The following is a 22,282-nucleotide window of genomic DNA, read 5'->3' on the forward strand; positions in this document are numbered from 1 at the left end:
TCTCCCGAACCCACCCCCAGATGACGATGTATCAGAAGGATCAAGGGCTGAGACCTGCAGGGCAAGGCAGCAGGCAGGCGTCTGGCCCCCGGAAGCTCACTGGCTGTGGTGGGGAAGCAGGGAGACCTCAGAGAGGGGGTGGGTGCAAGCCCCAGATGTGGCATGGAATCAGCATCCATCTCCACTCAAGGCCCTTCTTCCAAAAGTGCGCAGAGGGTGTGGGCCCATGAATTCATCATCCCCCATCAACCTCTTCCAGAGCTCTGCCCACACACAGAAACTCTGCCCTCAGTACCACAATGGCATTGAAATGTTAACACCAACAGCCATACCCGTGTGTCAGCTGTCAGACCAAAATCTGCCCAGGATCTACTTCAACTGGAACGTGGGGTGTGATGTGTAGGAAAAGGCAGAGAGTACACTGAGCCCAGAAGAGAAGCAGGGTTCAGGAAGTGAGGGACAATCTTACTCCCTTTGCTAATCTGCCATCTTCTCCCTCCCCAAGCTCAGCAGTTCAGGAATCTAAGGGAGAGCAGCCCATTGCCAACTTCTTACTGATGAAATGACTGCTCTCCTCTTCCCAAACCAATGTTGATAAAAGTCTAGCTGGGCTCAAGGAAAACCTTATATGTCAATAGAGGAATTTTTACCACCACAGTCAAAACAAAAGCTCTAAGGAGGGAAACACCCTTGGGGAGAAACAAAGGGCCCTCTCTCAATAAGGCTCCGGCAAGGAGACAGGAGTGAATCTGCTCCTGTAGGTATCAGCAAATGGCGCTGCTGGAAGTAGGAACTGGGAAGAAATGTGCTCCTTAGCATCATCGTTCCCAAAGCCCAGGAAAAAGAGGCAGAGTGGCAGCTTGAGAGGGGCAGAAGGATGGATACTTATGGTTCAGAAGGAATTTATAAACCAAGAGAAAGACTGTATGAAGCCACTTAGTACTCCACTAACAGAAGGTAAGAATCTGAGTCCTGTCTCTGGGTAACATGTTAATTTCTTTCTGTTCTTTCTTTCAGCAACAGACAGAAGGCCAACTTCTGTTTCTCCAAAAGTGAGCTGTGGTCAGGAGCAAGGGTGGAAAGGGAACTGGGTATGAGGGTAGAAACGGATGTGGACATCCAACCTTCTTGGAGGGAAACAATTCAGGGGGCTTCTCCATGGTTCTGTCTCTGCTTATCTGACCCGCAGACATACTGCATAATCTGCTCTAGAAAAAGCATTCTCTAACAAGGAGATGAACTCTTTTGATATCATTAGGCAGCATAGGATTTTATCTTGTCCCCTCTACATCAATCACTTTGTTGGGACATTAGGACTACGGGACTCAGTCTACATGTCCTCATCCCCTGATAATGAGCTTGGTCTCCACTTTAACACACCCAGAAGGTCAATGGCATGATTCAATAATCGCGCTAAGTAATAGCAACAGGATAGATTGCTGTCTTCCCATGTGCATAGTGTGTACAGTAACTGATAAGAAGAATTTAGACCCTAGGCATTAGCATTCGATTTTTGTTTTCTTCCTAGAATTCTTCCCTCCCTGCTGCCCCTGCTTCGATTCAAGCTCACACCAATCTCATCTCTTAAAAATGATAGGAATCTCTCTGTTCTGAACTCATTTTTAGACTCTCTCAGTGTTTATCCAACCCTGACATACTTTAAGTCATACTATTGCTGGAGGTCCCCTTGCCAGAAACCCAGTGCAGGCCTTGATGCCCGAGTCACCAAAAGAGGAAGGCTTTCAGGGTAAAAAGTCTGGAGAACATCAGGCAGCTGACTCCATTAAGTTTAGGTATGGCTGAATAGCTAAGGGGACATTCCAGCTTATCAGAGGTCCTCGCACAGCGTGGGGACACTGGGTGGAAGAAATAATGGGAACTAATGTGAGAAGACATAATGGGAAACATACTAGATGTAAGATTCAGTGCACTCAGGTCCCTGAGAGGAGCTAAGCGGATCGGGCTGACGACTGGGGGACAAAAGGTAATCGCTGGCTTCAGCTGAGCAACGAACCATATTTGGAGTCACTGATAGTGTTGACCCTAAACCAGCGCTGTCAGCCTGCCTTGGCAGAACAAGGAGCCTCTTCCTTCTGGAGTCTTCCCAGCTCACAACACAGTCCTCATTTCCTCTATGACACTCACCATACGAGAGCCAAACACTCGGATTTAGGATCCCCCTAGACCAGACCTGAAGTGGCCACGTTCAGCCCCCCAACCTACCTTAGCCCCCCGGGTCCCACCAAATAAACAGGAACCCTGAAACTGGCAATAATATACTCAGCATGCTTCCTACAGACCTTCTGGCACAATCTACCCAGGGTGAACCATTACTACAGAACTAGGCACAAAGCCCAGCGTAAGTAAAGGAAGTAAAGGCAGAGACAAAACCGACGGTATTTCACAGGATGTTAAAAGGATATTCACGGGACTGGAAAGCCACCTATGTACTCCAACGAGATCAGCTGCTATCTCTAACTGTTGGACTTATGGCTGATTTTTTAATTTCATCTTTATTTCTTATGTTTTCCAAATTTCCTACTGTAGCCTATATTATTTATTTTTTATTTTAATGTACCTCATTTGGGGGGCACCTGAAGCCTCTCAGGGAGTAAGTAAGACTTAATTCTGTCTTACTAGCAGCAATCACCAGGCCTATACCTGCCCAGGGTGACCTGCCTAGGACAGGGTTCCTAGGAACCCTCTCGTTCCTGGTGGTCACTCGAACTCCCACATTCCTTTTTCCTTTGGGCACAAGAACAGCCTTCTCATTTTCCCCTCTGAGGAGTTCAAGCATTTCAAAAGACACAGCCGTGTCTCAGCTGAGAGAGGACAGCAGAGACCCAACATGGATCCCCAAAGGGGGGTCCCACTTCGGGGCTGGGCCCTCGCAGTAAGAAGGCCTTTGTGCTTGGCTACCAGGTTGAACGAAGACGTAGTTCTCCCTCCGTTTCTTTCCTGTCCCTAGTATGGAGCAAATGCGTCTTACCCGCTTTTCAAGGGAAGTGACAACGGCCAAGGAAAAGGACACTGAAACGAACAACTCTAATATGAGTGACCGGAAGGACAGCGTGGAGAACTCTAACGGGGGTAATGGGGGCCGAAGCCCAGCCACGGTGGGTCACCTTCTGGGACCAGCAGAATGAGCGAAGATGGAGAAAGTCTGCACATCACAAGGAGGAAACCTGCCCTCCGTTGGAAGATCTGCCATAGAGGACGGAGCGTCACGCCCCAGAAAACCTCCCATCGTGCCGTCTCGACTTAACCACAGGGAGCACTCGATTGTTCCCAGCAGCTGGGTCGCGGGGGGCCTCCTAGCAACCTAGCAGGCTCCCCTGCATTTGTGTTTGCTGAGCTGGCCCCGTCCACAATCTGCCGGCAAGTGCAAGGGTGACCAACCGGAAACCAAACTGGGAGTGCGGCTTGATTCCAGTCCCCCTGCTGGTCCCCACGCTCCGATGGGGGCTGGGCCTGGGGCAAGGCCCAGAATAAATGCATTAGGATCCTGCCTCGACTGGCAGGCTTCCAGGACATCACAGATGAGTTGGTGAAATCGGAGGGAAGTGTCTGCAGTTGGTGGGGGGTGGGGGGCGCGTGTCTAGATCCACCTCAGGCTGGTGGATGGTGTGCAAGTAAAAACAGTTCTGAGAACATCCCTGGGAGTGCCCCCCTCAATCCACAGTCATTTTCCCCTGTTAGCCATTCGATGTAGGCTTGGAGTGGTTTCTCTAGAAGGTCCAGGTAGCCTATGACAGGCTGGAATTTCTTTCTTTCTTTCTTCTTCTTTTTTTTTTTTTTTTTTTTTTCGAACAAATAATACCACCCAGCGGTCAAATGTTGATAAAATGATGTCTCTTATCTCACTTAGTCCTAAGTGTGCTTGGAATGGTCCGCTAACGCACCTTCATCTCAGTGGAATTTGTAACATGGCTTACATTTTAAATGTAATTATGCAGCATGTATTCATTTCCTTTCTTCTAGGGAACTCAAGTTGCTTTTTAAAGCATTATTTGATAGCTTCTTGCCATCTCCTCTGGAGTTGAAAAGAGAATATGATATCAAGCTGTTCTAGCTAGCAATGGGGAACTATGGCACCAAGAGGGAGACAGAATTAGACTGGGACCTACAGATTCGAACCATGAAGACCCCCGAGGGATGAGTTGTCAACCCCGTGTGCTGTAAACGAAGCTGTTTCTAAGGATCCGAAAATAACTGCATTCTCCCTCTGTCCTAACACTCGCTGGGCAGAATGGGCTATGCTTATTTTTAAAGTGCAGGTCACAGCCTTCAAAGGGATATAAACAGTTCCCCAAGCAGCTATTACTTGGCCGATTAAATGCTTAGAAGAAAGAATACTTTTTTTTTTTTTAAGATTTTGTTTATTTATTTGACAGACAGAGATCACAGGTAGGCAGAGAGAGAGGAAGGGAAGCAGGCTCCCTGCCAAGCAGAGAGCCTGATGCGGGGCTCAGTCCCAGGACCCCGGGATCATGACCTTAGCTGGAGGCAGAGGCTTTAACCCACTGAGCCACCCAGGTGCCCCGAAAATATACTTTTGAAAGACAAATTAATAGGCAAAAGATAGAGAAGGGTGCTAAAGCAATTGTTTCTACCTGGTCTTAAATCCCATTCCTGACCATGGAAATTGACCCAGGCACAAGGTGTAGGGAGGCTTGAAGATAAGCCCGGGGAGCTCTCAGGACCCTCGTCCTTTCATCGAGCGAGCTCCTGGGGTCCTGGACGTGATTCAGAATTTGTGCTCGTGGGTACTCAAAGTAACATTGCAAATATGTTTAAAAACTCCGCAGTTGTGTGAAAAATATGGCCTCCGATTCTCCCCTTATTGGCAATACGATGATGGTGTAGGAATGGCACTTATGGGGAGCAGGAGGAGTGCCCTGTGTGATCTTTTCAACTACAGTGAAACACATGCCTTGTCCTTATTATGTCTTATTTCCCTAGTCTTAGCTGGTCTAGGAATCTGTGCTCATCTACATAACTGCCTAATAAGCATGAAGCCAATGAGAACACACACACACACACACACACACACACACACACACGAACTATAATACCTGGAAAAGTATGGCACACTTTGCAGGAAGTCAATAAATATCCATTTTTCATTGGAAGCAGAACCAAAGGAAAGAAGTCAGAATTCTTTATATGCGTCTGCCGCAGGGAGTTACAGCCCTAGGTACTCGCAGAGGGCATGCATTACAAGGACAAACACATACAGTTCATGTTCAGAGACAGTTCTAATTTAATTCTGGCCCCAGGCCTAGGACCCTAGCTAATTTACAAGGCTGCTCTAGGAAAGACACACATTTGGGGATGACAGTAAGTCTACAGCATTTGCTTTTCTTGCAGGGGAAGCTATAACGCATCCCACCCTTCAAATGAACCCCAGATTGTTGATTCGGAGGGTTTTGCTGGTTAGTGGTTCTTTCTTTCTTTCTTTGTTTCTTTCTTTGTTTCTTTCTTTCTCTCTTTTTCAGCTCAGAAGGTATATTTCCACTGTACCCTGTCAAAATCTTTCCCAGCAGTCAAGGAGAGGATAGCACACGGCTGCCCTTGAGCCGGGTTTGTGACTCCTACTGGGAAACCACCCCATGCTGTCAGATGATGTGGTTTTCAGACACATCTACACAGACTAGTTGAATTAAAGACCAACTCCAGACTTGATGTTGCTGAGCCCCTCAGCTCCATCTTGCCATCCTGATTGGTCGAGGAGATGGGTCTAGAGTTACAGTGGCATAGCACTTTGAGGGCTTAGTCATTAGAGCACACTGCTTTCTCTTTGGAAGGCAACTTCTTGCTTGGCTAGGTTATGGAAGCTAAGGAGTGACGTCAAGGTGTTGTCTGGCCACAATTTGCAGATAACCATAGAACTCTTCTCCTCCATCAGGCATGGATTTAGCCTCCTTTAGTTCCTGCAGTGACACAGGAGCCTCCAAATACCAAATTATTATCAGGCGGTCTTGGGGGAAGCTCTGGGCCCTGCAATAAAGTAGACAGACTTGCTATTGGAAAGTGCTCGGGAGCAATGCAGCCCTGTTCAGCTCGCTCTAAATTTCCTGTCAACCATCTCTGGACTTCTTTAATGAGTCCACTCACAGAGCTCCTGAGAGTGGAAAAGTACTTTGGGGGATATAATTGATCATCCTTTGCTTAAGTAGACACATCATTTAAAGCAATCTGGTTCGATCCTCTTTGTTTTTTGTTTTGTTTTTAAAGTAAAGCTATGCAAGCATGGAGGCTGTGTCATTTTGGAAGGGCCACTGCTGAGCATTGTTTGCAAAATAAGGTGTATTAACTGATTTTTAAGGTCGGACTCAGAGGTCACAACCAGATGTTGGACTATGGACCAACTCTGACTCCTACTGACAAAATTTATTGATGCCACACAGTGTTTTAAATCTGATGGAATTCATAGAAAAATAATAAATGCTGTTCTTGCTGGAAAAATGAGAGGATCTGGTAATAGCAGGCCAATGTTCTAGTAAGGTCTTCACTATGCCACGTCATCTTTCTGACCCAGCCCGTTCCTCATATGACCTGCCTGATCCTATAGGTAATTAGTGGTTAGGACTCTTCCTCTGAACCAATCTACCTGGGTACACTGTGATTATATGATCATATCTGTAACCACCGGTGTGCCCAACAAGACTCCCTGAGGGCAAAGAACACACTACCATCCTCACCAAATCTCTGGTTCTCTAGCATTGTAAAAGTGTTGTGGGTAGTCAATAAATATTTATTGAATTGAACTTCACCTTCTGTATTAGATTCTTACAATTCAGTGAAATAAGAATGGGACCATTCCACGTAAGATCACACATCTATTCTAAAGCCAACATCTCTGAATAGCGTGTCGATTTAGGAAAGAGAAGTAAATGTGCTGGTTTGTTGCTGATGCCTCTAACGGGGTCCAGAGGTTGGTGGTGTCCTATCCATGGGGTATTTTGCTGTAAGTATATGGCAAACGTCCTAAACTTTTTCTGAGATCTTCTTAAATTTGTTTTTCAAATGCAACATATCCAACTTCTTGGAAGACCTGTTCTTTTCTTTGAAGGTTAGTTTGTAAAAATATTCAACGGGATTCACTTGATTGAATGCTAAGCTCCCAAAATTTAATGGGCCTCTAGCAACAAATCTCTCTATATGTCAGTTTTATGTTTTTAAATATTTTAATTTCTGGATGACTACAACTAGAGTGTTCAAAGAAAAGGGTTTGGGGGGGGTCAAAAGCATTTTTCTGCTAAATTGTTATCCAAATCTGGTGAAGCTGGCTAATATATTATTAAAAATATGTCTAACAGATAAACTACTGTATAGGCATGTTTAATAGGAGGAGAGCCAATGAAAAAGACTATGGTTCATCTTTACTTGTTATAAGTCTGTTCATAATTAATATTTCAGTAATACATAACCACATCTGGCCGACATCTGGCCAACAGCAAAGGTACACCATGTCTTTTGCTATGAAGTTCAACAGATAACAGTTCCTGCTCTCTAGGAGCTTACAATCTAACCTAAATAAGACTACAGAAACACATACACGAGGATGGCCAGACCCAGGACTTAACATGAGGCAACAGATACATTGAAGATAAAGGAAAAAATTATGGGATAAAGAAGGACATTTAAGAAAGAAAGAAGAGAATGAAAGAAGTAGACTGCTTCTTCATTCCATTTCTTCTAAAAAGATTCATGGAAAATGTGTGATGTTAAGATTATGAAAGAGCACATGACTCAATGCCTGGAAAGAAGAAAATTTCTTCTTGTGTAAGATGCTGGCTGAGTGGTTGAGAACCCTGAGCCAGGTAAGGACCACTGGGTAGAAGGGCCCCACAAGACTTTATAAGAAAGACAGCCAAATGAAGAATCAATGGTCTAGAGCCCTCTGGTGGAGGACAGAAACTGACGGGAGGCTACAAGTCTCCTGAACTTGCTTCCCACACCTTCTAAAGAGAGATGGCATAGAGTGGCCAAGCCACAAGTATAAGACTTCTCCAAAATAACCAAAATGTGTAATGAAAAACGTTTGTAAAATCTCTATGGACTCTAGATTAAGGGAACCACTTTGAGAAAGTTTCTGTGAGACATTTTAGGGCCGAAAGCACTTCCAGACAGAACTACAGACTCAGCAGCCACTTTGCTCACTTTGTTTTTTGTTCTCGTTTGTTTGTTTGCTTTCCTGCTCATTGGTTCATTTTCTCTTGTTGAATGTGTTGGACTGATGCCATCTACTTGGTTAGAGAAACCAAAGGAGATCAAACTTTTAAGGATAGGTTATAACACAGCTTCGGGCTAGCTGAAGTAAATCATATCGCCTGGGTCTTGATGGTGGCAGTCCCAGGGGTGGCAGGGGTGGCAAAAGACTCTCTTTCTAGGGAGCACAATCAAAATGATGACAGAGTCTCACATCATAGGACCCTGCTTTACCTCATTCAATATTTGACTATTAGGCATGGAGGGTATTTCAAGGACCTTTGGAAGATACTTATCTCTACAAAGAATGCACATTTTAATGCATCTTGTTCATACCATAACGGACAATATTAGGATTAATAATAGCTTGATTTCAAACAAATTTTTTATTTCAAGGAGCTCAATATTTCTCATATATGCTATTCTATTTATCTTGTCATATCACGTATTCAACTGAAAACTATGGTGGGGTCCAAGCTCACACATTACAAGCTCATAATACTGTTCTTCTTAATGATTATATTAAAATCCAACATTCACCATATCTTGGGGTAAATTTGAATGAATAGGAGAAAATTACAGGTGTTTCCTTATATACGAAAAGATACCCATTGCTAACCCCCTTTGTCCTGTGAGAGGTCTAAGTGGAAAGTCAGTCCCCAAAATCTAACTTTGCAATTGTCCCACCTTTCCTCCAAGGCAAGGCAGGAGAACAGTATTTAAGATGGAGTAAGAACATGCCAAATAGAAGATGCCCATTCATCATTGTCAGGTGAGCCCCTGGGATCTAGGCCACCTGATGTTCTAGCCCTCATAGTCCCTTATTCATGTATGAAGAAAGACCTGCCATTCCAATGGCATAAGCCTATTTGCCCACTGTGTTTTATTTTTTGCTTTCCATAAGGCCATGTTCCCTTTTTTAAATTTGAGCAGTGGCTCTGAAGATAGGATAAGAGTCTTTGAGAGAAATCCCGAGCTTCTCAACAGAGGCTAATAGGTTATCTGTTGTGATGTCTCTTTCCTATTGTGGCATGATAACAAATCTCATACTGGGAAGAAGAACAGAACAAAGAATACAGATATACCCAAATTGATACCACCTGTGAGTAACACAGAACCTTGATGACTACCAGTGCTGTATATTTGAATGACTTTCAGTAAATCAAATTAAAACCCAACCAATCACCTATCTTTTGTAATTGATGAATTTGCTGTCTCCTGATACTTCTGGTTTCTGTCTCTATCTTTTCCAAGATAAGCATGCCTTGATTCCAACTTCACAGTGACAAATGGTTTGGGAAAATGGATCCCAAGAGAAGTCGGTATCCACCCACATTTCCAAGCCCAGCAGGACACACACCCTGAGAATTCCATAAGCAGCAAACTAAAGGAGCCATTCCATAGGCCCAAAGCCCCACGAATCCTCAGACATTTCACACACCCCCCCGCCCCCAGTCATCCTCATCAGGCACTGTGATAAACATGCTGATTGATACTGCGGTGCAGCAAACAGGCCAGTAAGTATAAACAGCTGTACTTACATGTGTCTGGCTTGAGCTGACTGTTGGTGATGCCAAAGTACTGGGGATTTTCAATGACAGGGATCTTGGTCATTCCAATAATGACGGCATCGGGGCCGCCCTCTGAAGATGATGGGGTGTTACTCCCATTGGAGATGTGATGAAGTGGGCTGGCAGAGTCATCATCATTGCTGATAACCGAAGCTGGGCCTGGAGTTGGAAAAAAAAAGACACATTCTCCTATAATTTTTCCATTCCCTTGTTGAGCTGTACTCACATATATGAAATTCACTCGTTTAAAGCGTACAACTCAGTCGTTTTCAGTATATTCAGAAAGTCGTGCAGCTATCACTATAGTTTGATTTTAGGACATTTTGATCATCCCAGTTAGCAGTCACTCCCCAGGCCTCCCACTCCCAGCCCCAGGCCTCAACAAATTTGCTTTCTGTCTCTGTGGATTTCTTTCCTGTCTCTACAGATTTATTCTGGACATTTCATAGAAATGCAATCATATAATATGTGATCTTTTGGAACAGGCCACTTTCACTTAGCATGCTTAGGTCATTACTTTATTCCTTTTTGGTGCCAAATAATATTCCATTGTATGTATGTTCCGTTCTGTGGATCCATTCATCCACTGATGGACATTTGGGTGTTTCCACATTTTGAGTGTTACGAATAATGCTGACATGAACCTCTGTGTATAAGTTTTTCCGTGGACATACGTTTTTCATTTCTCCTGGGCAGAATTGCCAGGTCATGTGGGAGCTCTCTGTTTAACATTTTGAGGAACTGCCAGACTGAGTTCCAAAATGGCTGCACCATTTTCTATTCCCAAGAGCAATGTGTGAAGGTTCCAATGTCTTGACTTCCTTCTCTGGTAAGTCAATATGCAGCTTTGCTCTCTGTTCTCTGAACATCTTTAGAACACTCACTCATTGAAACTCGCAGCATGAGTGTAGAATTCCTGTGTCACCATATACTAAAAAGTATCCTAGCAGTTCAAAGATCTGAGGGCTTTTCTCCACTCTTTGGACAAGTCACTTACCCTTTTTTTTTTTTTTTTTTTTTTTTTGGACCTCTATACCCACTTAAATTTGTAAGATGTGCAAAAGAATATGAGACTCTAGATAAGAGAAGTGAGTTATAAATTTAAAGGTGCTTCATGAGTATGAATTACTATTAGGTATTACTAAAGAAACTTACAACTGGTGGACTGAAATTACACCGGGTGGTCCTATTACTATGTTTCTCCTTCTGCATACAAAATACTTTCATGACAATAGCAGATCAAACCCATGGCGAAGTTGCCTGCTTTGCCTTTAGCCCTAATCTTATTTGTAGATCATTCCATGGGTGTTCTTTATACTAACTCAATAACCATAACATTTTTCACACAAGACTTAAACTTTCTAGTCTCGAGTCTAAGAACGTGTGTGCCCATAAACAGGGTCTACTGTGTCTTGTCTAAACAATTTATCTATCGACCACTAAACCCAACCAGTCTGCAAACAAAATCAGATGCACAGTGACAAAGGTCAATGGGAAAGCTTCAAAGCAATTAAGGGCTCACTGGCTCATGATCCACACTCTACACGTGGGACATCAACAAACACCCTAGACATACATTACATGTGTTTCGGCAGCGTGCTGAGCGGTTGCAAGGTCCCACGGAAGCAGACCGCTGGCCACAGCCGCTGGCACAAGCCAAGAGAAATGTAGAAGGGAAAGGTAAGGAGGAAAAGCAAAAGACAGAATGACTATCAGTCAAGGCAACAGTGTACCAGGGGAAGAAAAGACTGAATTGCTACCTGCTGAGTAAGGGATTGTGTTTTCATTCACTCACCCAGGATACAGGTTTCCCCACCTCCATCCTTCTCTAATTAAGGAAATTCAGGGAGAGGCACAGCAATTTGAAAGACAAAAGTCATTGTACCTTACCTTTTTGAGCCCCCTGAGAAGAAAGACACTGATAATCCATCCCACCTCCAAGATGCATATTCCCCCTAGAAGGGGATTATCACAGTTTGCAGTGATAACAATTGGACGTTCCCCAGCTAGCTGAATCTTAAACAAACTACGCAGGAGGCAGCCAACTGCTATTATAGGTAATTTTTAAAAGCATCTTCTCAAGGGGATGTACATTTCAGTTGCCTTTAATGACACGCTCTGGCTTAATTCTGCAAACAAGTCCTCACACAGCCAATTTAGAATCGGCAGAAAGCTCAGAGTGAAAGCAAGCTCGCTGGTTGTGCTTATCCTGTGCCTAGCTCACCGGTATTAGCAAAGAGTGGAAATTCTGCCAAAAGTAGCTATAAAGAGAAGTTCTTTCCAATATCCTTAACCATCCCTGTTTTATGATTTGCTTCCTGACACCCAGAGCTTAAACCCAGAGATGGAAAATGGAAATGTGTTATGTTAGGGTTTCTGCATCTTGCCAATAAAACCTTCCCACCGCTGACCCCCTTGCTGTGTTTCTGGCGCAGCTGTTTCCCCCACCCTTCGAGGTTACCAAAGCATGCTGCAGCCTGTGCTCCCCGAGGGGGGTACAGTCAAGGTTGCACATTTCTCAACATTTACCCCCAGAAAGGCAGGAGCTGTCATGTTCAAATACTCCACATGCTGTCAGAAGGCCGGCGATATTTGCTTCTGGAGCCCTAGCAATCATTAGAACGCACTGATCCTGGTTGCTTTCTTCTGTGACTCTCCCCTGGCCCAGGTCAGGCTATCAACATTCCTCTAGCATTTAATCATTTTGGAGGAGGCTTATATCTAGACGACAATGCCGAGATTCCTCGGGGAATTCGGCCTCTGAATGATCTGCCATGTCCACCGTGAAGCCCTTACAGAGTAACAGCAAGAGGCTTATCCTTGGCTTTTCTTCTTCCACCAAAGGACACCCTTTCCTTCCCTTGATTTCCCCAAGTAAAACCCCCAACTCTGAGGTAACACAGGCCAAGGGAATGGGCTCTCTGTTCGGGGTGGGGGGTAAAAAGTTAATCATAAAGGCGGCACGAAGCACCAGAGGTCATTCTTCAAACGCCCTATCCCTTTGCCAGAAGGTCGCTGTTGGCAAATCTGAGCAACATAGAAACTTTAACAATTTATCAGGTGGGATATTAATTCAAGTGCTATTTTCTTCATCATCCATGTTCTAAATCCTGGAAGACTGATACGGCTGGCAGGGTTGCCGGGAGTCAGCCCATATTTCTATGAACATTTTGATCTAATGGAGCACAGCATAGTTGGGAAGGGGGAGAAGCACTCAGCAGGGACAATGAATGTCTATATAATTTGACAGCAGGCTGTCTGTGCCTATCACGGGGTGTGTCATTGTGTGTCTGTGCACCAGCTTGACGAGACACCACAAAAAGACAGACAGAAGAAAAGTCAGGGGCACATCACAGAATGTTATAAGAAATTCATCTGAAGGTTTGGGGAAAAAAAAGTCTTCTAATATTAATAAAAAGTTTTAAATTGCTGGGTATGTGCGACTTGCTCAGTTTGGGGGGAGGGGTTAGTTCTAATTACCGAGCTGACAAATATGAGCTATATCTGGAAACATTTTTAGCCCGTTTTTATTTTAATAAAATGTCTCAGGTGCAAAGAGACATTTTTCTTCCAACAGAGCTGCTTGGTAATGTGTTCTGCACATCTGAGTTACAGACATTTCTTTTTTTCCCCAAGGTTTATTTATTTTAGAGAGAGAGGGAGTGGGGAGGGAAAGGGAGAGGAAGGGGAGGAGGGAGCAAATCCTAAGCAGACCCTATGGCGAGCATGGAGCCCCACTCTGGGTTTGATCTCACAGCTCTGAGGTCAAAACCTGAGCTGAAACCCAGAGTCGGATGGGAAACTGACCACACACCCCAGGCACCCCAAGACTTACAGACATTTCTAAGCCTCACACTTGTTTTCCCATGATAAGAAATGCTGAAGGTCATCTGGGAAAAGAATTTCCTTCTCTCAAGACCAATGATGTCTTTAAGGTAAGGGGAGAGACTATGGTTCTTGAGCAGCTGCATTAAGCCTTTCATACTCTGTAGACTGGTGCTTCAGCATCCGGAGCCTCGCTGACCCTGAAGGAACTGCCCTTCCCAGAGACAGCCAGTTCCTAGAGATGGTAAAGAACTTGCCCGAGAGCAGACGTATCTTAGACCAGCCAACCCATCTAAAGTTTGCACCACCGTGTCAGGCCGTCCTATTCCGGGCCACTCTCCACCTGCCTGTCACTCTAAAGCCAGACACTGGCAACTGAGAACTGCCTGTCTGCCCCAGAGCCCGCCCAAGTTCCTCAAACCGGCAGATCCTAAGCGCACTCACCCCGTCTCACCCATTCCTTCCCACGGAAACCACCATAAAGGCTCCTGCCCAGCCTTCTCTCCCTCACTCCCCCTGCCTCCTGCCAGACCCCAGTGCTCCCCTGGGAGTCTCCCCACCAGGCTATAGCTGCCCTCTTCTCTCAGGAATGGTGAGTAACACACTATCTCTCCCATGGCAGTCTTCCTCTGACCCGCTGGCCTCACCAGACCCGAAAGATAATAAAGCCTCCATTTTAGAACAGCAGTGCCTCTGTCGGACTGTGGCTCAAAGCCCAATTCAGAAGAAGCATCTCTCCGCTGTGGCCTGAAAGGGTGAAGCCCTGTTTTTGAAGCTCTCCAAGAATGCACACCTCTCAGCAGGGCAAACTGGCCTGGAAAATGATGACGTGGTTATAGTGATCTTCTGTTTAGTGGCAAGAAGACCCCCATCTCATGGCGCTGTTGCAGGAGAGCTTATCAGCCCACTCCTTCCGCCTCCTGCCCTGACCCTACACACATACAGAACACAAAGCCTTAAAGCAGGGCACCTTTAAGACTACCCAGTAGCACATTCTCTGGTGTCAAAGAGACTGTGATTAGCTGTATCTGAAATGTGCCCCTGGGGGAATCGCCAACAAATCCCCGAGCTGGTTGAGTTTAAATGTTCCAATCCGGCCACGTGTCTTTTTCCACTTTGCTATTCAAGAACTTTTACTTTGGAACTCATGCGGCTACTTAAGGGTCAGAGCGACTGACAATCAGGAGCAAAAGAGGAAAGGAAATAGAGTTCCTTGCACGGAGGGGATGAACACAAATGGGGCAGAGGGCTCAGGACGCAAAATGACACCTGTACATTTCTCGTACTTTGCAGTTTAACCGACAGCCGACCTTAATGTCAGAATATATAGCAGCTGAGAGATGCCCAGGATGGCCAGATCTTGGATGCACACACATGCAGAATGTGACAGTTTGTCTTTTTGTGTCTTCTAATGAATTCCTGTTCATTGTCGCTGTACCCACACAAAGTACCGAACAAATTGGGGGTCCCGGGAGATCACACCTGATTTCAATCCCAGTGATGAGCTACATTATGTGCACTCATTTGGTAAGCTACAAACTCGGCTTTTCAATTGTCAGCGCACAGTCTGAATGCAAGGAGTAGAATGCAATCAAGGACAAATCAGAGCGTCTGGACGTTAGAGTCTTGTTTTGAAAGAGAAGCGGTCATAAATGAACAGCTGATTTACCAATTCAGAAACATATCGCATCTTGGCCAATGGAAGAAGTTAAGATCCCCACTTGTCCAGACTTGACATGAAGCCAACTTTGCTGTATGTGGAGTTTTGGTGCCATTGCATTTTATTTCCTGAACCTTCTTAACAGCCCAGCAACTACCTAGACCCGGAACAGCGGTTGGCATTCCTCCCAGGATAAAAACACGTCAGCTTCAAAAACATAAAACCATTTACTCAGCTCAGTTAGTGAAAGCAGTGCCTTTTCTGGAAAAATCCTCGTCCTCTTTCTTCAGCAAATCAGAAACAAGGAACACCGAAAATTAACCAAGGGGCCAACAGGCGTGAAGAGGGACTAAGAAGCTTCAACCGAGTCAAGCAACACAAACTCATTACTTATCCAAAGAAGGAGTGAGTAACTACTTACCAACACCTTGTCTTGATTTTACTTTCCCAAATCCAAACCATGAGAAATCTGAAAACCACAACAAAACAGAAAATAAACTTCGAAAGAGAAGCGTAAACCAAGGGTATTCAGCAGTGTCCTTAGAGAAATAACAAACTCTCTGAAAAACTTCCATTGGGGACCAAAGCTCCCTCTCAAACACCTGGAAACTAACACTGGAATTTTTCTGTAAAGATTTATTTCTCATCCCAAGAACATGGACATTCGACTCAGATAAGACACAGTAGCCCGTCTTCGAGAAAAATGGCCAAAACCCAGAGTTAATGGCTCTGAGCGGTTTTCTTTCTTTCTTACTTTCTTCTTCCTAAGTAACTGAGCTCTAGGGGTGAAAATGCACAACGCATTTGACAAAGGCACTACGGTTCTCAACCGCAACTATGTGGGAAAATAATAAGAGAAAACAGATCTTTGGCGAAGCGGAGACAGTAAAAAAAGGAACATGTAATCCCGTGGGAGAACTGATGCTTGGGCTGGATGGGGATTTGGGAAAAAAAAAAGGGGGATCTTCATTCTACACAGTTTCTATCACTGACTTGCTGTGTGGTGATGATAGGCCGTTCACAGCGGCTCTGTGCCTTTGGTGACACAAAGCCCCACTAAGCACGTGTAAATAAAGATCTGACAAATGGTTGGAGGTCTCCAGGGAATAAAGCCACAGTGAAATGCCTATTTGTTTCCTGGGCCTGACTGTTCCTCTCTCTGAAGTTTCCACTGGGTTCAAAGTGAACGCTACCCCGCAGAGAAATCCCTGAGTAAGAGATGGATAAAGCATAGGGAGCCCGACGAAGTAACTGTTTCTGAGATCTTCAGATCTACAGGGAGTTTTGCCGGCAGTGAAGACGTACAGCTTCACCGTAGAAGAAGCCAATTTAAGTGAGACAATGTAGAGGAAAACTCTTTGCATGCCCAAAAATGCCCCTCAAAGTTGTCATTGTGATTAAAGTTCTTGCTTTAAGCTAGTGTAAGCTAGCCTCCTTCCCCTGGTAGCCTGCAACTGGCTCTGGGGCCAAACCCTAAGGCGATTTTTACTTCTGATTGATTTTCCTCTGAATGTTTTCTTCCAGGTTTTAGAAGACAGGATGAAGGTCTGGCCTCTATCCAATGCCAAATAAAGATCCCTTTGCACAGAAGACAGGACCCTCATTCACTGCGTCCTCAGTCTAACGAAGCAGAGCTTTCTCAGTTACCATGAATCCTTTTGAAAATGGAGTGTATTTCCCACTGGTCAATTTTCATTTTTCTATATTTGTTTGATTTACATAGTTTTTATGAAATAGTAGAACTGATTTTTTAAGACTTCCTTTTCACTTGAGTAGTTTTTTCAAAATTGTTCCTATCTTACAGAGAACCCGCTGAAGGGCCATGCTGTAGCAGTTCCCTCACGGACTATACATTCCAGATTATTATTGATCATTAGAAGAAACACGACTGCAAAGGGACACCTGTCCATATCTTAGGTACATTAACCCCCATTTTCAAAAATCATGCCTTCAAGATAAATGCTAGAAATGGAATGTGGAAGTCCAAAGGGATGAATGATGTTAAGGTACCCAAGCCACGTAAGTCAACTGCTTTCCCTCCATACCTAGTCTTACTTCTTCCAACTGTGTGGGAGATAGTAGGAGTGTATTTTCACTCTTTGGCCCATGAGAAATTAAAGGTGAAGCCATTTTCTACTTCCCCATCTGCCATCGGTGTATCCCCACCTACCTGGACAGAAAAAGCAAACACTCCTCTCCAACCTTTGCCGCTCAAAATGCCTCCCACCAGATGTTTCCTAGACCGGCGCTGGGCATGTACGAAGAACACGGATAAGGAGGAGGGTCCGAGAACCTCTGACCTGTCCAGACATTTTAATTCACCAAGCACCTTCCTGACGCAAGACCCTTCTCCCTTCATCCTCAGCCAGACGCTCTAAAATACCGTCCTCTGTTCATTGGCAAGGAACTAACACTCACAGAGGCTGACAGACTTAACAAAGGTCACAGCATGGAGTAATGGAGCAGACTCAAATCTGGGTTTTTTTTTTTTTTTTTTTTTTTTCATTTCTTTCACAGTTGCCTTTCCGATCTTCCAAAATGCATAGCCAAAATTAGCCAAGGTTGACAATATTGGGGTCAGGATTCAATTTTAGATATAGAAAATCACTATATATAGTCATTCATCTTCACTTGTTTCAACAGGTGCGAACCTGTGTAAAACCTCTGAACATGACAGACTCCATTGGGAGACTAAAACTTCATCCTGTTTTTTGAAACAGGAACTACCTGGAGCTACTGAACCAAGCAACAGCATTACGACAACACAGGGAGGTTGAGTCCACATTCTGGATAAAAACTGGACACTCTGCGAAAGATGTTTTCCTAGTAATTGACATCATATTCTCAGAAAACCAATGATGTGAAATGTCGTCACATCTTCCAACCATAACTTTTGAAAAACCAACTTGTGTATGTTTCCTAATACTTCTGCCATCTGCAGAATAAAGACCCCTGGCTTGTACCCCTTAATGGGACACCGTTGGGGTTGCAACTATATCTGTGCTCCCCAAATTACAATTCTAAGACCTCTCCCCCAAATGCTTTTGTTTTATTTCAGTTCTTCCTTTCTTTCTTGCTTTGCACAGGTGTACCAGAGAATTCGAAGATAAATGAGCTGCCCTCATTTGGACCGGCCCTCAGGCGGCTGACAGTTAAGGATTAGCCCTCTGAGAAGTATTGTTCAGGGTGCTTGGGAACTCAAAGGAGAAGCATGTAATCCAATCTAGGGGAGGTGGTCGAGGAGAGTTCTCTGGCTTCTGGGTAACAGATTACAATCAGCCAAGAATGGGGAAAAGCAGAGAGGGATACTATCGGTGTCCACTTGTAGCTAGAGTGGGGAGCCCTGTGTGTTTCAAGGGGGTGAGGCATCTGGAAAGGCTAGGAAACTGAGAAACAGAAGCAAGGGTCAGGCCCAGTTTGGGTTTTAGAAGAAAAATTGCAGGTAAGCTCTAAACAAAACCAAACAGAAGGAAACACCCTTGGGCCAAACAGCAATACAACAGGATCAAGTTGAATTGTGGAAAACTCACTTTGGCTGTAGGATAGACAACAGGATTGTGAGAAGAAAAGACTGAGAGCAGGAGATCTGATGAAGAAAGCTGCTAGAGACATCAAGGCATAAGAGAGCTGTGGCCTGAATGCGGTCATGGGGAGGTGGCACGGGCACAGGAGATGGCTGTCGGTCATATTTACGGGAATCAGTAGCACTTGGCAACTGATCGCACGTTGAGGGGAGTATGGGAGGGGAACAAAGAAGGTTTGGGGTTTGGACAATAGGACATACAATGCTGCAGCCTGGAGTGCCTGCCAGGAACTCAGAACTCAGCTGAGTAGCTAATCTGAGGACATCAGTGTGGGCCACAAATCCCAGATAAGGCGTTTCTGTGGAGAAACATCCAGGGTTTGGACCTCTGGTCTCGAGCTTGGGACACAGGTCTAAAGCCCACTCTCTAGAGCTTACGGTCTAACTGGAGAACGCAAGCTGGATGCCGTACCTGGACACATTTCTTGTTTGGGCAATTAAAACCCCTCTTTTGCAGGCACAAACAAAAGTTCCCAACAGCAGCGAACTCTTGACAAACTTAATCCCTAAATTGCTGAAATAGTCTAAGTTCTCCTTAACAGTGACATAATTATTATGAAAGAGAGAATAGAATCTCCTTGGCCACTGCCCAGATTTCTTGGAAAATATAAGAGACCAGATATAGCAAGGTCACATTGGTCCTCCCCCCTCCTCCCCCGGAAGCTGTCCCTTGTTCAATGGGTCTCTCTTGATGGATTCAAGCAGTAGTCTTAAGACTTTAATACTAAATTTCACCAGCAAATTTCTCCCACAAGGCCAAAAAGAAACAATTTCTCAATTTCCTGTGATGTTTCACCCATTGGGAGTAGAGTCCTGCCAAGCATTCTTTTATTTTCTGTTTAATAAGAGACACTTTATTCACTGCAAAATAAAGGGCCCCTTCAAAAGCAAATGTAGTTGCAGTGCACTTAGAGGAACTTCTCTTTCTGCAATCTAGACCAACAAGGACTCTAAATTATGAAATTAACCAATTAAATCCTTCTCATATTGAAGAAAGTTCAATCCTCCCTGACCAGAGAAGGAGAATGTAGGAAAAAAAAAAAAAAATCAATGCATTAACACATTAATAACTCTAAGAGGAGATCCAAAATAAATGATAATAAAGGTTGCTTTTCAAATGTCTCTCAAAGGAAACAGCTAAAATGTATGGGCTGGAAAGGTGTGCTTAGGATACAGGCGAGAGAGTCACAGGCAGCAATGTGTAAAAGGCAAGGTAGAAGAAACCCAATCTTCCCTGTGGGTACTGAATCACACAGACTCTAACTGTGATTGTCAAAATGGCTCTGATCTCCAGACAATAGTTTGTAGATTTTTTCTTTCCTCTTTCTAAGTTTGAGAAAAATGGTTTCAGTATGTTAGGAGAAAGTCAGCTTTCCTCCCTTTCAATTCGAGAGAAATTAAAATTTGCTGTGTTCTCAAGTGTAATTTCTTTGTCTCTTCAGATGAGACTCACCACCCTCCACCCCCAAGAAAAGCGTCTCTAACACTGTAATGGGAGCCAATGGGAAAATATGATTCACCGAAAGAATGAACTTCACCTCTAACTTCCTGGGGCCACACCTACTCCCTAAAGGACACAGGAAGGAGGAGCCTCTGAGCTACTGCGTTTCTTCTCCAGGGAAAGTGTGAACCAAACATTGTTGAACCCAGAGGAGACACTCAGTCAGAGCTTGACTGAGTAGCCGAGTGCCTGTCACCTCAAAGAACCAGGAGGCTCTGGTCCTCAGAGGGGAGGGGAATTGAGCGCAAAGAATCACTTTGTTGACAATACGATCATCTCCCTTTCCAACTGACACATAATCGGAGTGAGTAAGAGTTTATGTCAAGTGAATTCCAGCTCTCCAGGTCACTGAACAGTGGAGTCTGAGGCCAACAGTCGACTTCAATTTAATCTTAATCTTTCACTTAAGGACACAACCTTTGTCTAAGTCCCATCTACACCAGCTCGGAGGAGGGTTTGCTTGTAGTTAACTGATTCTGGACATGATGTAAAGGGTCCTCCTGTCCAGTTCTCGCTGGCTTCATCCCTTTCCATCCTTCAAATCTCTGAAGTGACTGATCATACCGTTCTCGAGGAAATGGAACATTCAACCCCTCCAGTGTGACAAGTGTAGAAAAAATATATATGTGTGTATTATGGCTGCAAGTGTTACTTGCCCTCTGAAAGCTCTATTTTTCTGGACCCGCAGCTACACGACATGATCCAGACCCCCCTGAGGTTGGCTATGATCATGCCATTAAATTGTAGCCAATGGGAGGTGAGAGAGTGATGGGTACCATTTCCAGGCCAATCCTTCAAGACCTCCTGCACAGGACACTCTACACCGTTTCCCGTCCTATTTGTCCACAATGGAAACAGTACTTAGAGCAAACTTGGAAGTTATGACATGAAGATAGCAGAGAAGTTCTCTGCTACTTCGCCCAGTGTTGTTTTTGCAAGTATAGGCAGCGTAGAAACCGAATTATTCTCCCTGACACCCAGTGAAACTACTGGTCCTCCAACTGTCATCCACATACAAGAAGTAAACTATTGTGTTTGAACAATTACCTACTTTGGGACTTCTTTACTACGGTAGAGAGCCTTTGCTAATGCATGTAGACACAGAGATATACATAGATATATCTATATATGGATCTATATATCTCTTTGTCTATAGATTCATATAGATTTTTATATAGATTTATCTCTTTGTATATAGATCTATCTATATCTATATATATATCCATGAGTTTCCCATCCAGTGTCACAAATTCAACATTGTATATCCATGTACATTTGCATCTTTCTAGAGCAAAAATCCGCAGATTTCACTAGATTTTCAAAGGGTTCTTCACTGCAAAATGCCGAGAAGCACTGAAATTTAAACAGTTTTAGAGACAAAGACACGAAGGCATAGTACTCTGCATTTAGGTCCTATTTAATTATGCACCCCGCCGACAGCTGGACCTGGGTGCCGAGAGCCGTCCACCATGTCTCAGCTGGACTTCCAACTTGTGTCCTGCTCACCCCTGTCTCCCTGCATCTCTTCTCCACGGAGCTTCCAGAGTAATCATTTTCGAGTAGAAGTCAGATGACCGCATCCCCACACTTCACCTCCTCTGGTGGTTTCTTGTGTCTGGGATAAACTTCTGATCCTCACTACGGGGACTTACGCACCGTGGCCTCGGCCATCTCCTGTGAAGCAGCCACTCTCGCCTCTTTCCTGTCTCTGCTCACTTGGCACATTTTTTTTTTTTTAATATTTTATTTATTTGACAGAGATCACAAGTAGGCAGAGAGGCAGGCAGAGAGAGAGAGGAAGGGAAGCAGGATCCCCACTGAGCAGAGAGCCCGACGTGGGGCTCGATCCCAGGACCTTGAGATCATGACCTGAGCCGAAGGCAGAGGCTTTAATCCACTGAGCCACCCAGGCGCCCCTTGGCACATCT

At 44.6% G+C, this 22,282-nt stretch overlaps 1 protein-coding gene across 4 annotated transcripts in view; it reads right to left on the minus strand.

Annotated features, from left to right (window-relative positions):
• The window catches only part of NTRK2 (neurotrophic receptor tyrosine kinase 2), a 325,021-nt gene that overhangs the window by 136,142 nt on the left and 166,597 nt on the right, over window positions 1-22,282 (minus strand). The window contains exons 12-14 of one of the 4 annotated variants that reach the window (XM_059142002.1): window positions 15,692-15,739; window positions 9,756-9,944; window positions 5,086-6,000 (exon numbers count right to left, since the gene is read on the minus strand). In XM_059142002.1, coding sequence (XP_058997985.1) covers window positions 5,972-6,000; window positions 9,756-9,944; window positions 15,692-15,739 — 266 coding nt within the window. In that variant the 3' untranslated portion in view covers window positions 5,086-5,971. Of the gene's footprint in view, window positions 1-5,085; window positions 6,001-9,755; window positions 9,945-15,691; window positions 15,740-22,282 lie in introns of those variants that run through there. The other 3 variants (XM_059142000.1, XM_059142003.1, XM_059142001.1) reach the window with 3 other exon arrangements.

Source organism: Mustela lutreola, chromosome 12 (genome assembly GCF_030435805.1).
Source record: "Mustela lutreola isolate mMusLut2 chromosome 12, mMusLut2.pri, whole genome shotgun sequence".
In the NCBI taxonomy this organism is placed as follows: Eukaryota; Metazoa; Chordata; class Mammalia; order Carnivora; family Mustelidae; genus Mustela; species Mustela lutreola.